This window comes from Mizuhopecten yessoensis, unplaced genomic scaffold (assembly GCF_002113885.1).
Source record: "Mizuhopecten yessoensis strain PY_sf001 unplaced genomic scaffold, ASM211388v2 scaffold9963, whole genome shotgun sequence".
Classification (NCBI taxonomy): domain Eukaryota; kingdom Metazoa; phylum Mollusca; class Bivalvia; order Pectinida; family Pectinidae; genus Mizuhopecten; species Mizuhopecten yessoensis.
Genome location: NW_018408310.1, coordinates 704,730 through 722,691, shown reverse-complemented (window position 1 = coordinate 722,691; position 17,962 = coordinate 704,730). Strand labels below are relative to the sequence as shown.

Below are 17,962 nucleotides of genomic sequence, written 5' to 3'. Positions count from 1 at the left end.
AACAAATGTCACAAGGAATTAATTTGTTTCAAAATCTACACAAAGCTACTCGGTCAACTTCAAAAGTCTACACAATGCCATCCAGACAGCTTCAAAGTCTACACAAAGCTACACAGTCAGCTTCAAAAGTCTAACCAAACCTACACAGTCAGCTTCAAAAGTCTACACAATGCCATCCAGACAGCTTCAAAGTCTACACAAAGCTATGCAGTCTGCTTCAAAAGTCTACACAAAGCTACACAGTCAGCTTCTAAAGTCTACACAATGCCATCCAGATAGCTTCAAAAGTCTACACAAAGCTACAGTCAGCTTCAAAAGTGTACACAATGCCTGTCAGATAGCTTCAAAAGTGTACACAAAGCTACAGTCAGCTTCAAAAGTCTACACAATGCCTGTCAGATAGCTTCAAAAGTCTACACAAAGCTAGTCAGCTTCAAAAGTCTACAAAATGACTGTCAGACAGCTTCAAAAGTCTACACAATGCCTTTCAGACAGCTTCAAAAGTCTACACAATGCCTGTCAGACAGCTTCAAAAGTCTACACAATGACTGTCAGACAGCTTCAAAAGTCTACCACATGCTACTCAGCTTCAAAAGTCGAAGTCTACACAAAGTAATTTAGTCTGCTTCAAAAGTCTACAAAATGACACTAAGGATTTGTCACACTTTTAAAATCTAATACACTCCTTTTCCCAATAAACAAGTGGACAGACAGACAAATATTAGGATTTTAGAATACCCCTGAACTTTTTTGCTGGGATATAAAAAATGGCATTACAACCAAAATTGCATGACAAATTTTAGTAGTTATAGTACTTTGACTGATGTTGCAATCAATAGATAGATCCGTACAAAGCACATGCAAAGTAAATGATGTAGATATATATATATGTAGTTTTACAAATTCTGACTAGATATAATATAATAATCAACATAAAACACAGAGTACAACTGGTCTAATCTGATGTAATGCTAAACGTGTTTTTTTTGTGAAGTAACCAATAATAAATAACTAAATAAACATTTATGATGGTTAGGCGCTCCCTTAAATGTATGCAATCAAAACAGATTAAGATACATGCGGCATAGTAACAAGAAATATGCTGACCGGCCGTGATATTGATGACAACCCATAGGAACTTCCATACAACGACCCTGATCCACCTCCTAGACTTGACAAGCTGCTTGTTGACCCTGATCGGGAACTATAGTTGGACCCGAGGCCCGAACTCATCGTGGAACTTAATGGAACTGTACTGGTGGAACTTCCATAGGAGTTTCCGTATAGTCCACTTGTGTAATTTCCTGTCAGACTGCTGGGGTAGCTCCCCAAGCTGTACCGATTGTGGTACGATCCGTAAGACATTGTTATTGGTAGATCCCAAGTTTCGAAAAAAAATCCCAGTGGTTATATGATTGATGTGGAAGGGTGCTGAAGCAGTAGGAATTCTGTACACCAAACCTACACACACACATTGTTCATGATGCAGTAATGTTAAATCTCGGCACTAATGTGTCTAGATAAGGTAACTAAGTCTGACACATATCGGCACCTGTACACTGCCTTAATGTCACTCCAAAATCTAAAAATTTAGTGAGATCTGTAAACTAATTGTGCTGGACCCTTACACTGGTGGTACATCATGTATCAAAGATTTTTATACATTGCTCTTAGGGCTTTAATTTTCCCCGAAGCATCTGTCTCCCTGGCCCCTGGGGAGCTGTTAGTCCTAGGTGGGCTGGGATGGGGAAGTCGAAAGTTGTTGTGTTGTGCAAATGCCAAGAAGGAGGTGTACACTGATGCTGTAAGCCAGTATAAATGTTAGCATGCTTGTCTGCTGGAACAACACTTCCTGAAAATACCAGAAATACAACACAACTTGTAGGTGTTTCCTCACACCACTGCATAGAATCCCCCTCCACACACATCAAACTTATGCCAGCAGCATCAACTTCAGTTCAATTCAGTATCTGGCACAGTCCATCTGGTACATATTTCCAGAGGGGTGTGCAGGTTATTCCACTTCACCAGATATGTAAATCCCAGTAGGGAAAACTCCAGGAAGCAAGTAAAATGTAGGCCTCCTGGGTATATTTAGTAGTGAGAGTACACACACCTTGGATATATATATACACTAAACAGACCCCCACCCCTGGTTTATATGTACATTAGTCTATATACATAGGCGATTAACCCTTCAACAATCAGGTAAACTTTCCAAGCTGACCTTATCCAATAGTGCCCTAAAACTAGTCATGTGATACCACAAACTATTAAGATAATATCTTAGCACCTGTAATTATGAGGAATAAGTGTGAGCCCTTCACTAACAGACTTAGGTGTATAATATATTATGTGCAGGTCAGAACAGCCCAGTTATCAACAAAACACACCTCGGTCTTTCAATAAATGTTCAACCAAGATAGCATACACAACAGATCAATCTGTTTGATACTTGAATAAACATTGTATTCCCTTTTTTCTCTCTCTCCTATTTAAATGTAAGTTTGGTAAATTAACGAAAAGGATTTATTGTAATATCTATTGTAATGGTATGTGTTGCATTGAAAATGAAAAATTAGCAAAATATAAAGAATATATTACAGATATTCACCAAAAAAATCACCCTGAGATCCTATATGAAATAAGTATAGTATGTTTAGATCCTATATTTATGTACAAGCACAATTCTATATTTGACATTAATGAAGTACAGCACCATTTAATCTTCATCATTATAAAAGTACAATGATTATTACAATGAATAGAAATTATATTTTATTGTGTCAGTAGATCTTCAACAGGTTCCCATCAAAGTGGTTTTTACGACAAAAGCTTTAGTAAGTGCTATATATGACACCGACTTTAGCAAGTGATTTCTATGACACCAACTAAGATAGTTATATTTATGACACAAACTTAAGCTAGTCTTTATATGACACCAACTTTAGCAAGTGATTTCTATGGGACCAACTTTAGCTAGTGATTTCTATGACACCAACTTAAGCTAGTCTTTCTATGACACAAACTTTAACTAGTGATTTATATGATACCAACTTAAGCAAGTGATTTCTATGACAACCAACTTAAGATAGTTATATTCATGACACCAACTTTAACTAGTGATTTATATGACACCAACTTTAGCAAGTGATTTCTATGACCCCAACTTAAGATAGTTATATTTATGACACCAACTTCAGCTTGTGATTTTTATGACACCAACTTTAGCAAGTGATTTCTATGGGACCAACTTAAGCTAGTGATTTCTATGACACAAGCTTTTTAAAATTAGTGTTATTTACGACACCAACTTTAGCAAGTGATTTTTATGACACCAACTTTAGCAAGTAATTTCTATGGGACCAACTTTAGTAAGTGATTTTTATGACACCAACTTTAGCTAGTGATTTTAAGGCACAAGCTTTAACTAGTGATTTCTATGACACCAACTTTAGCAAGTGATTTCTATGGGACCAACTTTAGCTAGTGATTTCTATGACACCAACTTAAGCTAGTCTTTCTATGACACAAACTTTAGCTATTGATGTTTATGCCACAAGCTTTTTAAAATTAGTGTTATTTATGACATCAACTTTAGCAAGTGATTTTTATGACACCAACTTTAGCTAGTGATTTTTATGACACAAGCTTCAACTAGTGTTATTTACGACACCAACTTTAGCTAGTGATACCTATGACACCAACTTAACTAGTGATTTCTATGACACCAACTTTAGCTAGTGATATTTATGACACAAAATGACGATACGTAATAGGAATGAATTTGACATTCATTTTGTCCTATATACCAAACCAAATCTTGTTAAATAGCACATTTTATGATTATTTCAACAAGAAAAAACCCCAATGTTGCTGTTAATAGATAGTGTCATTGTATTGTTTCTTGTGTGTCACATTGAGTGATATCACATGTTACAAATCAAACCGTCATGTGATGTTGTTTTTACACTACATACAGTGATTTGTTTTGCTCAGTTATACTGCCGAATCCAGGCTGTTCCCCCTAGCTAAAAAGTGCCTTATTTATTAAAATGACCAAAAACTGTGGAATTTATACCCAATTTCAATACAAATATTGCTATATTTTCCCAATTTATGTCAGAACAGGCTGTTGTAAAATTTAGGTAACGAAAACACTGACATATCAGACTTAAAATATGAAAAAGTGAATTTTTTCAAGCACTACCTTATTTTGGTAAGGTTATGAGGAATCTGATAAATCAAGAAAAGGGGAAACTATAAATATTTATAAGTCCAGTTGACAGTAACGTTGGGTTCTTGCATACTGTAAATAATATCTTCTGTCATAAATGTTCACACAATAATTACTATATATCAAACAGGATCAACATCGATGCCTGGAGACATTTAGTTTTGTTATGTCACAATAATAAGCCATACACTTTTATGTGTGACCAGTAATAGACACCCAGTGACCTGAAAAAAATACATATAGTTCTTCTTCTGTCCCACCAAAACAAACATGGTATAGTCAGGTGTCCTTGTTTAAAAAATAGCAAACATGATATCCTGATAATTTTCCACCAATCACAATACCGGTGACTTAATCCAAGTCCCAGTGCTATCTCTACCAATCTGATGGCCTGTATTAACTTCAGTCTTTGATGGCAGAAATAATAACTGCAGTCAAAGCTATAAATGCAATGTCAACACTTGCTTACAAAGGCACAAGAAAGACCATTTAAAAAACGAAAATTTTATGGAAGGGGTGGCAAGACAATATATTGATATATAGGTGTAAATGAAGGAAGGCCATAGATCTTCAGCATCAGACGATAAATGGGACAAAAAGAAACTCTAAATATTACAGTAAGGCCTTTAAAATGATACCTGAATCGGCAATGACAGCTACTTTCACTTTACTATCCAATAACACAGAAACAACTGTGCCAACTGATAACAGGCTATACACTAGAGGGCTTATGTTTACAAGATTAGCACTACAATGGACTGTTTCATCCCTTGAACTGAGTGCTAAATTGATGTGTTTTTTATGTAAACCATAGAGACCTGATTCTGCTACTGTAAGCTCAGCAGCCCACACAGCCTTGTAAACCCTTTGTACAGTAAAGCCCAGTCAACAGCTGACTGGCCTGATCTATCACACAGTAAATGCCACACAACTAAACCTGCTTTTCATCTAGATGAAAAAACAATCTCTAAACATTAGGATTGAACATTGAGAGTAGATCAAAAATCTGCTTATAAGGTTTGTGTTCAGATTATCATGCATGTACAGGGTTGTTAGTTGTTTGAGAGGCATTCCTGGACAAGATGGGTACAGTTGGGTCTATGTTTTATTAAAATGGGTACAGTAGGGTCTTTGTTTTACCAAGATGGGTAGAGTAGGGTCTTTGTTTTACTAAAATGGGTAGAGTAGGGTCTTTGTTTTACTAAAATGGGTACAGTAGGGTCTTTGTTTTCCCAAGATGGGTAGAGTAGGGTCTTTGTTGGACTAAGATGGGTAGAGTAGGGTCTTTGTTTTACTAAAATGGGTACAGTAGGGTCTTTGTTTTACCAAGATGGGTACAGTAGGGTTTTTGTTTTACTAAGAGCGGTAGAGTAGGATCTTTGTTTTACTAAGATGGGTACAGTAGGGTCTTTGTTTTACTAAGATGGGTACAGTAGGGGCTTTGTTTTACTAAGATGGGTACAGTAGGGGCTTTGTTTTACTAAGATGGGTACAGTAGGATCTTTGTTTTACCAAGATGGGTACAGTAGGGTTTTTGTTTTACTAAGATGGGTAGAGTAGGATCTTTGTTTTACTAAGATGGGTACAGTAGGGCCTTTGTTTTACCAAGATGGGTACAGTAGGATCTTTGTTTTACTAAGATGGGTATACGTACAGTATGGTCTTTGTTTTACTAAGATGGGTACAGTAGGATCTTTGTTTTACTAAGATGGGTATACGTACAGTATGGTCTTTGTTTTACTAAGATGGGTACAGTAGGGTCTTTGTTTAACTATCTGATCAAGTTTTGCTGGTTCTACTGCAGCATCATATTTTTACATTTCATCCAAATATTCTGATATGCAAAAGTGCCACTTTTCTTTTATCACAGAACAGAATTTCTAGATGTTTATTTAAAATGCAAAGACAGTATTGTCTACTACTAAATGTAAAGGAAGGGGACTTTAAATGAAAGGAAAAGGATATACCTTACAAATAAAATAGTATGTCTAAAATACAGGTGCATTTCCCCTGTATTTGCTATCAAGACACAACTTGTGGGGGAGTATCGCTTTTCAGAATGTTACAATAGTTTTACAGTTGCTAGATTTACATGTAGATGACCTACTTTAAAGTTGTCCGATTTTCTGGTATGACAGAATGTCCTCGTGATCGCATTTTATGTAACGATTTCCTGGATTGAGAATAGTTTTAATCTTGCTTTAAAGATCAGAAAGCAGACTGGATAATGACATTTCAACATAGATATTGTAAGATTGGACACATCCAATGGCTGTCTTGCTTAAAGTTTCAAGATAACGTCAATCCAAAATGTTGCATCTAGGTAATACGTAATCCATATTAATTTAGAAAGTATGGTAAGATCTAATTCATATATAGTTTAACAGAAGTTATTTGCTACATACTTTGTATTTTTACTCATCAAAATAGTAGCATACTTACAGTACACCTAGACCTCTCATTCCTGGTGAATACCTCTTTCATGTTGAGTTACAAAAAACCCAGGATTCCTTATCAATTTATCAGTACTTTTTTCACGACTGACTTTGATGTCAGCTCAGATTCTCTGCCAAGCCGGGTCACTGGATTACTTGATGCAATACTCATCAACTCAAATTACTTTCCAAGTAATTGCTGTACAAACTGAGGTCATTCTATCGGGGAAACAAACTTAAGAGTGGACTTACATAAACTCTCTTGAATTACCACTGGAATGTATGACATGGATCAAAATATACAAGTTTACTGCAAAGACTGTTGAACTTACATCCTGTTGTACTTTCACAAATACAGCGATATCTATTCTTATTACAGCGACTAAAATATATCATGATTTCATAACTTTCACAAGTTTAATATAGAGAAGCTACTAAAAGAACTAAGAATGCTTTCCCAAAAGTCAGTTCAGCCAAAATCAGGTAAAATGGAAATTAGTCTTTCCAAACACAGAAATATCTCGGAGCTAATCACTGGCCAACCTCTAGTTTAAGACCTTTAAAGAGAATATTGAAAAGAAAACAACAATGTCACTAACAAAGGGTCGGCTTATATTTCTTAATTAACAAAATTGCATTTTTTTCAATTTTCTGAAGACATACAACAGTATGTCTTGGCCAATGAGAAAGCCCAGCCAGCAAAATCATGAGATACTCGGGGATTACTGTGATCAGTGGAGCATACACAGCACATGTACATCTATTCACCAATACATCATTATCATAATCTTATCTAAACAATCTGCTCATCCAACACCAATAAATATATGTAGATACGTCAAGATATATTCTGAGCGTTGACACAAGTTTAGCCCGACACAGCCTAACAAAAGACAATTCCTTTTAATCACCAACACAGTCATACAACCACCACTTAAACTCTTCCTTATTGCATTGGCAAATAATATTCCCACCGTAAAATATCACCATGTTGCTCAGAAGTGTGTGACATCAGTCGTATCGCAGACATACCTCCTTTATTGTAGATTTGTATTTTATAACTATCCGGTACACTGATTTTATTTCCAACTACAACAAGCTACATATATCCTCTATGTGAAATCAGGTTCATAAAAGCGAGCCTGGAAGGCTTGATTTAACAGTATCAACTAGTTTCTGTCTGGGATACTGAGCTTCTTTATTTCCTGGAAACAAGAAAATTGTCGACAGTCTAGAATCAATGGTCCACTAGATAGATATACACAGTGACACAAACAAACCGTTAATGTGATCTCAGAATAGACTTTAAGTTTATTAAAGAGGCCCAAGACACTTGTATTTTTTTCTTATCTAACTTAAGCACCTTTTAACTATAACAATATATTGAAATACATAACACAGTACATTCCTTTTGCATTGTGATATATACGAGATCAAACACCAGGCTTATTGTGATGCTACAGGTGTCTGGTAGACATTCAACAACTGTACAGGTGTCTGATAAACATCCAACTACTGTACAGGTATCTGATAAACATCCAACTACTGTACAGGTGTATGGTAGACATCCAACTACTGTACAGGTGTCTAATAAACATCCAACTGCTGTACAGGTGTCTGATAAACATCCAACTACTGTACAGGTGTATGGTAGACATCCAACTACTGTACAGGTGTATGGTAGACATCCAACTACTGTACATGTATCTGGTAAACATCCAACTACTGTACAGGTGTCTGATAAACATCCAACTACTGTACATGTGTCTGATAAACATCAAACTACTGTACATGTATCTAGTAAACATCCAACAACTGAACTGGTATCTGGTAAACATTCAACTACTGTACAGGTGTCTGATAAACATCCAACTACTGTAAAGGTGTCTGATAAACATCCAACTACTGTACAGGTATCTGGTAGACATTCAACATCTGTACAGGTGTCTGATAAACATCCAACTACTGTACAGGTGTCTGATAAACATCCAACTACTGTACATGTGTCTGATAAACATCAAACTACTGTACATGTATCTAGTAAACATCCAACAACTGAACTGGTATCTGGTAAACATTCAACTACTGTACAGGTGTCTGATAAACATCCAACTACTGTAAAGGTGTCTGATAAACATCCAACTACTGTACAGGTATCTGGTAGACATTCAACATCTGTACAGGTGTCTGATAAACATCCAACTACTGTACAGGTGTCTGATAAACATCCAACTACTGTACATGTGTCTGATAAACATCAAACTACTGTACATGTATCTAGTAAACATCCAACAACTGAACTGGTATCTGGTAAACATTGAACTGCTGTACAGGTGTCTGATAAACATCCAACTACTGTAAAGGTGTCTGATAAACATCCAACTACTGTACATGGTGTCTGGTAAACATCCTACTACTGTACAGGTGTCTGATAAACATCCAACTACTGTACAGATGACTTGTAGACATCCAACTACTGTACATGGTGTCTGGTAAACATCCAACTAATGTACAGGTGTCTGATAAAAATCCAACTACTGTACATGTATCTGGTAAACATCCTACTACTGTACAGGTATCTGGTAGACATCCAACTACTGTACAGATGACTTGTAGACATCCAACTACTGTACATGTATCTGGTAAACATCGAACTACTGTACAGGTTTCGGATAAACATCCAACTACCGTACATGGTGTCTGGTAAACATCCAACTAATGTACAGGTGTCTGATAAACATCCAACTACTGTACAGGTGTCTGATAAACGTCCAACTAATGTACATGTGACATTTAGATATCCAACTACTGTACAGATGACTGGTAGACATCCAACTACTGTACAGGTGTCTGATAAACATCCAACTACTGTACATGTATCTAGTAAACATCCAACTACTGTACAGGTGTCTGGTAGACATTCAACTACTGTACAGGTGCCTGATAAACATCCAACTACTGTACAGGTATCTGGTAGACATCCAACTACTGTACATGTATCTGGTAAACATCGAACTACTGTACAGGTGTCTGATAAACATCCAACTACTGTACAGGTGTCTGATAAACATCCAACTAATGTACATGTGACATTTAGACATCCAACAACTGAACTGGTATCTGGTAGACATCCAACTGATGTAAATGTGTCTTGAAAACATCCAACTACTGTACATGTATCTGGTAAACATCAAACTACTGTACAGGTATGTAGTAAACATCCAACTTCTGTACATGTGTCTGGTAAACATCCAACTACTGTACAGGTGTCTGATAAACATCCAACTACTGTACAGGTGTCTGATAAACATCCAACTAATGTACATGTGACATTTAGACATCCAACAACTGAACTGGTATCTGGTAGACATCCAACTGATGTAAATGTGTCTTGAAAACATCCAACTACTGTACATGTATCTGGTAAACATCAAACTACTGTACAGGTATGTAGTAAACATCCAACTTCTGTACATGTGTCTGGTAAACATCCAACTACTGTACAGGTGTCTGATAAACATCCAACTACTGTACAGGTATCTTGTAAACTTCAACTACTGTTCAGGTGTCTAGTAAACATCCAACTACAGTAAAGGTGTCTTGTAAACTTCAACTACTGTACAGGTATCTAGTAAACATCCACCTACTGTACAGGTGTCTGGTAAACATCCAGGTGTCTGGTAAACATTCAACTTGTGTACCAGTGTCTTATTAAATGAACTTCAGGTTCAAGGAACAAGACATTGGCGTAAGGAAAGTGTATAGAAGTTGGAATATAAAAGTTAGAGATACCAAGTGTTTCAATGGAGCAGCAGATCAACAATGTCCCCTAAGACCCAATAACACTCTGGGTCCCTTTCTTTTCCCACTTCCGTACACATTCTTTATGGCAATGTCTCCCTAGACACCTGTCTTTGTATGATCTTAGCTGTTGTGGCAATGTCTCCCTAGACACCTGTCTTTGTATGACCTTAGCTGTTGTGGCAATGTCTCCCTAGACACCTGTCTTTGTATGACCTTAGCTGTTGTGGCAATGTCTCCCTAGACACCTGTCTTTGTATGACCTTAGCTGTTGTGGCAATGTCTCCCTAGACACCTGTCTTTGTATGACCTTAGCTGTTGTGGCAATGTCTCCCTAGACACCTGTCTTTGTATGACCTTAGCTGTTGTGGCAATGTCTCCCTAGACACCTGTCTTTGTATGACCTTAGCTGTTGTGGCAATGTCTCCCTAGACACCTGTCTTTGTATGACCTTAGCTGTTGTGGCAATGTCTCCCTAGACACCTGTCTTTGTATGACCTTAGCTGTTGTGGCAATGTCTCCCTAGACACCTGTCTTTGTATGACCTTAGCTGTTGTGGCAATGTCTCCCTAGACACCTGTCTTTGTATGACCTTAGCTGTTGTGGCAATGTCTCCCTAGACACCTGTCTTTGTATGACCTTAGCTGTTGTGAGACCAAACAAACAAACTAGTAAACATTCATCCACTTTACAGACAGCCCAGATTCCCATCACGGTATGTAGTGTTTCTGTAATAATTCTTTTTTAAAGGAAGCCTCCATTTTGAAATCATTCCTCTGAAGCAATTGAAAGTATAAATGTGCTTACCTTATCCTCAGTTTCTTTCTTATCTTCTTTCTTCTCCTCTTTTTCTTCTTCTTTCTCATCTTCATCCTGAAAACAGGGTGACAGCTCTGGTCAAGTTCATTTCAGTAAAAGGGTCACATGTACACATCCCTCTATACTTACCAAACTATACCCACAATAATAATTCAGCATTATGATCATTTCTTTTAATAAGAGCAGGAAACATTAGCTTTGATATAGAAATTGGCTTGAATATTTATATTATATTAATGAATTTTCCTCGGTCACCAAAACGCAAGACTATTTATCAACATGAATGCTTAACAAATTAATTAAGTCACCTTAAAGGAGGAAATTACTGCGCAGTCAAAGAGATTGCATAAAATGTTGCTTCCTCAGTCATGCGGACATGCTAACTAATTTGTGGAATGTTTCTGAAGCATTTATAATCAAACATGCCCTTTAGAATGTTTTTCTCTGAGGTACAGCAGATATAGAGACCAAGAGGAATCTACACTAGACAGAAGGGAAAGCCATGTTATCAGGTCACAGTGCTATCAATGTTTGTTTACCAGAACGAAGAACTGCTAAACCCTTTCACCACCATAATGGACTCATCCCAATAAATGCATGGTACAGTCCACTAAAGTTACCTAGGTGTGAAAGGGTTAAGTATTGAACGACTGTGTGATGCACATCCTGTTTTCGTTGTCAGAAGAATAATCAAGTCATACAGAGTTATTTACCAAGATATTGTTAATAAGGCAAGTAGAAAGTATGTGTAAGGAACAGAGCATGCATTTTATAGAAGGCAGGTATTGTATATAAGGCAGTGAACATGTCTTGTGTGCATGGTAAGGATCATGTATTGTGTGTAAGGTAAGGAGCCTGTATTGTGTGTAAGGTAAGGAGCATGTATTGTGTGTAAGGTAAGGAGCCTGTATTGTGTGTAAGGTAAGGAGCATGTATTGTGTGTAAGGTAAGGAGCCTGTATTGTGTGTAAGGTAAGGAGCATGTATTGTGTGTAAGGTAAGGAGCCTGTATTGTGTGTAAGGTAAGGAGCCTGTATTGTGTGTAGGGTAAGGATCATGTATTAAATAAAAGGATAATGTCTTGTGTGGAAGGCAGGGAGCCTGTATTGTGTGTAAGGTAAGGAGCCTATATTGTGTGTAAGGTAAGAGGCATGTATTGTGTGTAAGGTAAGGAGTCTGTATTGTGTGTAAGGTAAGGAGCATGTATTGTGTGTAAGATAAGGAACATGTATATAAGGAGCATGTACAGTGTGTAAGGTAAAGAGCATGTACTGTGTGTAACATAAGGAGCATGTATTGTGTGTAAGGTAAGGAGCCTGTATTGTGTGTAAGGTAAGGAGCATGTATTGTGTGTAAGGTAAGGAGCATGTATTGTGTGTAAGATAAGGAACGTGTATATAAGGAGCATGTACAGTGTGTAAGGTAAAGAGCATGTACTGTGTGTAAGCTAAGGAGCATGTATTGTGTGTAAGGTAAGGATCATGTATTGTGTGTAAGGTAAGGAGCCTATAATGTGTGTAAGGTAAGGAGCCTGTATTGTGTGTAAGGTAAGGAGCCTGTATTGTGTGTAAGGTAAGGAGCCTATATTGTGTGTAAGGTAAGGAGCCTGTATTGTGTGTAGGGTAAGGATCATGAATTAAATAAAAGGATAATGTCTTGTGTGGAAGGCAGGGAGCCTGTATTGTGTGTAAGTTAAGGAGCCTATATTGTGTGTAAGGTAAGAGGCATGTATTGTGTGTAAGGTAAGGAGTCTGTATTGTGTGTAAGGTAAGGAGCATGTATTGTGTGTAAGAAAAGGAGCCTGTATTGTGTGTAAGGTAAGGAGCCTGTATTGTGTGTAAGATAAGGATCATGTATTGTGTGTAAGGTAAGGAGTCTGTATTGTGTGTAAGGTAAGGAGCATGTATTGTGTGTAAGAAAAGGAGCCTGTATTGTGTGTAAGGTAAGGAGCCTGTATTGTGTGTAAGATAAGGATCATGTATTGTGTGTAAGGTAAGGAGTCTGTATTGTGTGTAAGGTAAGGAGCATGTATTGTGTGTAAGAAAAGGAGCCTGTATTGTGTGTAAGGTAAGGAGCATGTATTGTGTGTAAGGAGCCTGTATTGTGTGTAAGGTAAGGAGTATGTATTGTATGTAGGGTAAGGAGCATGTATTGTGTGTAAGGTAAGGATCATGTATTGTGTGTAAGGTAAGGAGCCTGTATAGTGTGTAAGGTAAGGATCATGTATTGTGTGTAAGGTAAGGAGCCTGTATAGTGTGTAAGGTAAGGAGCATGTATTGTATGTAAGGTAAGGAACATGTATTGTATGTAAGGTAAGGAGCATGTATTGTGTGTAAGGTAAGGAGCCTGTATTGTGTGTAAGGTAAGGAGCGTGTATTGTGTGTTAGGTAAGGAGATTGTGTGTAAGGTAAGGAACATGTATTGTGCGTAAGGTAAGGAACATGTATTGTGTGTAAGGAAAGGAGCATGTATTGTGTGTAAGGTAAGGAGCATGTATTGTGTGTTAGGTAAGGAGCATGTATTGTATGTAAGGTAAGGAGTCTGTTTTGTATGTAAGGTAAGGAGCATGTATTGTGTGTAAGGTAAGGAGCATGTATTGTATGTAAGGTAAGGAGCATGTACTGTATGTAAGGTAAGGAACATGTATTGTGTGTAAGGTACGGAGAATGTACTGTGTGTAAGGTAAGGAGCATGTACTGTGTGTAAGGTACGAATCATGTATTGTGTAAGGCAGGGAGGATATATTTTGTATAAAGCAAGCATTATGTATTTTGTACAAAGCACAGTTGAAGGGTTTGAGTGTATTCATGAAGGCCAGCAAATAACCAATTTTACCTTAAAACAAAAATCTATTGGGAATGTTAGCATTTTCTACAAATGAAACAAAAATGAGACCTGCATCAAATAAGATTAATGTCGTAGCAGCAGAATGACCACTAAGCTTAGTACAGCCAGCCATGACTTAAACACCAAGCTTAGTATAGCCAGTCATGACTTAAAGCACAAAGCTTAGCATAGCCAGCCATGACTTAAAATAACAAGCTTAGTATAGCCAGCCATGACTTAAACACCAAGCTTAGTATAGCCAGTCATGACTTAAAGCACAAAGCTTAGCATAGCCAGCCATGACTTAAAACAAGAGGCCCAGAGGGCCTGTATTGCTCACCTGAATATATTTAAAATAATTGATATGAAGTAGGTGCTTTAAGTACATATGAAATTTCAGAAAGATCCATCCAGTACTTGAGATAGATCGAGAACACTCTTCAAACAGAGCCCTACCCCTATTTGCAACTTAGGGGGGGGGGGGTCATACCCTCCAATTACACAAAATTGAGTCCCCTTGACCCAAGGATGTTCCAGACTAAACAAGGATAAAATCCAATAATCCCGATGGTCGAAGAGGATTATAAAGGTTTTACCTCTATTTCTCCTATTGGGCCCCGCCCTTCTGCCCCTTGGGAGACCACACCCACTGCATGCTTATACAAAATTGAGTCCCCTTGGCCCATTGATGCTCCAGACTAAATAGGGATAAAATCCCTTAATCCATCCCTATGGTAGAAGAAGGATTATAAAGGTTTTACCTATATTTCCCCTATTGGGCCCCGCCCCTTAGGTCCCACAGGGGGGGGGGGGGGGGGGCACCCACCGTTTATACAAAATTGGTTCTCCTTTACCAAAGGATGCACCACACCAAATATGGACCAAATCCTTTCATTCCTAGAGACGAAGAATTTTAAAGAATAATTTGCTATGTTTCCCATATTGGGCCCGCCCCTCAGGCCCCTTTGGGGGGGCCACACCCACGGTTTATACAAAATTGGTTCCCCTTCACCCAAGGTTGCTTCAGATCAAATATGGAACAAATCCTTTCATTACTACAGAAGAAGGATTTTAAAGAATTTGCTATGTTTCCCCTATTGGGCCCCACCCCTCAGGCCCCTGGGGTACCACACCCACGATTTGTACAAAATTGGTTCCCCTTCACCCAAGGATGCTTCTGACTAAATACAGAACAAATCCTTTCATTCCTACAGAAGAAGGATTTTAAAGAATTTGCTATGTTTCCCATATTGGGCCCCACCCCTCAGGCCCCTGGGGGGCCACACCCATGGTTTATACAAAATTGGTTCCCCTTCCCCAAAGAATGCTTTAGACCAAATATGGACCAAATCCTTTCATTCCTACAGAAAAAGAAGGATTTTAAAGAATTTGCTATATATCCCCTATTGGGCTCGCCCCTCAGCCCCCAGGGGGGCAACACCCATGGTTTATACAAAATTGGTTCCCCTTCCCCCAAGGATGCTTCTGACCAATTATGGAACAAATCATTTCATTCCTACAGAAGAAGAAGGATTTTAAAGAATTTGCTATATTTCCCCTATTGGGCCCCGCTCATCAGTCCCCAGGGGGGCCAGACCCAACATTTATACAAAATTGAGTCCCCTTGGCCTAAAGATGCTCCAGACCAAATTTAGTCTAAATATACTTGGCCGTTCAGGACAAGAAGCGTTTCAAAGGAAAAGTTGACGGACGGACGGACGAACGGACGACCAAGCTTAGTATAGCCAGTCATGACTTAAACACCAAGCTTAGTATAGCCAGCCATGACTTAAACACCAAGCTTAGTATAGCCAGCCATGACTTAAAACACCAAGCTTAGTATAGCCAGTCATGACTTAAAGCACCAATCTTAGTATAGCCAGCCATGACCTAAACACCAAGCTTAGTATAGCCATTCATGACTTTAACACCAAGCTTAGTATAGCCAGTCATAACTTAAACACCAAGCTTAGTATAGACAGCCATGACTTAAACACCAAGCTTAGTATAGCTAGCCATGATTTAAACACCAAGCTTAGTATAGCCAGTCAAAACTTAAACACCAAGCTAAGTATAGCCAACCATGACTTAAACACGTAGCTTAGTAAAGGCAGCCATGACTTAAACAACAAGCTTAGTACAGTCAGCCATGACTTAAACACCAAGCTTAGTATAGCCAGTCATAACTTAAACACCAAGCTTAGTATAGCCAGCCATGACTTAAACACCAAGCTTTGTAAAGCCAGCCATGACTTAAACACCAAACTAAGTAAAGCCAGCCATGACTTAAAACACTAGGCTTAGTATAGCTAGCCATAACTTTAACACCAAGCTTAGTATAGCTAGCCATAACTTTAACACCAAGCTTAGTATAGCCAGTCATGACTTAAACACCGAGCTTAGTATAGCCAGCCATGACTATTAAACACCAAGCTTAGCATAGCCAGCCATGACTTAAACACCAAGCTTAGTATAGCCAGCCATGACTTAAACAACAAGCTTAGTATAGCTAGCCATGACTATTAAACAACAAGCTTAGTATAGCTAGCCATGACTTAAACCCCAAGTTTAGTATAGCTAGCCATGACTATTAAACACCAAGCTTAGTATAGCTAGCCATGACTTAAACACCAAGTTTAGTATAGCTAGCCATGACTATAAAACACCAAGCTTAGTATAGCCAGCCATGACTTAAACACCAAGCTTAGTATAGCCAGCCATGACTTAAACACCAAGTTTAGTATAGCTAACCATGACTATAAAACACCAAGCTTAGTATAGCCAGCCATGACTTAAACACAAAGCTTAGTAAAGCCAGCCATGACTTAAGCAACAAGCTTAGTATAGCCAGCCATGACTATTAAACACCAAGCTTAGTATAGCCAGCCATGAATAACACTTGTATCAATTAAAGGTAAGCCAAACATTATTATTTTACAACATACATATAACATACAGTGATGGAACAGAACAAAGATGTGTTTAAGCAATACATGACTATGATATCCTCATATACATCCATACATCCATATACCATTTGTCAACTAAACTCGTTGATAAGACACTTTAGAAATATTGGTACTGAACATTACGCCATTCACATAAATCAGAACCAAGGGAGATAACTGTGTGACTTACATCATTTTTGGCATCATAGGACACTATACCCGTTGATCGTCTCTCTTTCCTTGTTCTCCGAGCTCGTACTGTCCTCATATCATGGGATTTCTCTTGTGAGTCTGAAGAAAACAAAAACCAGATTCACATTATAATGATTAATAGATCTTAACAACAATTTTTTAAATCTGAAATTCAAAACTTATAAAAAATGATACAATATAATTGTATTTACCAAAACTGAACTGAAAAAAGTACTGTAGTATGCAATCACATGTAGGACCTTCTTATCAATTTTCCTCTTTTCAGATATGGCTGTGTTTTCTTTTATACACTGCTGATTAGTTGAAAATACACTTCTGTTTTTTTCTCTTCAAGACTTCGGCTCTTTCCATGGACTTCAATACATACATTTCTAGTCCTTTTCCTTGTAAAATAACTGTTTCTTTTTTAGCTGAATGAAGCTAAGCACCTAAACAGATGTCTAGATATCTTAGCTACCTGGAGGATGCACACTTGGCTAGCTTTCTGATGAACATCCACATGGTAACTAAATCAAAATTCAAAGATTCTAATATCTGGATGTGTCAAACTTACAGCAAGGTCTGGAATTTCTCCTTATATAACTCTACTGACATTCTATTTAAGAATCAAACTTCGCTGTTTCGAACTACAAATGTACAATCAAGGTCATATGGTTAGGAAAACATTTTAAATTACAACAAATA

General features: G+C 37.8%; 1 protein-coding gene across 18 annotated transcripts in view; it reads right to left on the bottom strand.

The window, feature by feature from the left end:
• Positions 1–17,962, bottom strand: part of LOC110459072 (protein phosphatase 1 regulatory subunit 12C-like) — a 103,886-nt gene that overhangs the window by 20,730 nt on the left and 65,194 nt on the right. For 17 of the 18 annotated variants that reach the window (XM_021511128.1, XM_021511125.1, XM_021511133.1 and 14 more), the window contains 3 exons: positions 17,256–17,356; positions 14,127–14,162; positions 11,281–11,346 (listed from right to left, as the gene is read on the bottom strand). In XM_021511128.1, coding sequence (XP_021366803.1) covers positions 11,281–11,346; positions 14,127–14,162; positions 17,256–17,356 — 203 coding nt within the window. The remainder of the gene's footprint in view (positions 1–11,280; positions 11,347–14,126; positions 14,163–17,255; positions 17,357–17,962) is intronic. The other variant, XM_021511129.1, reaches the window with a different exon arrangement.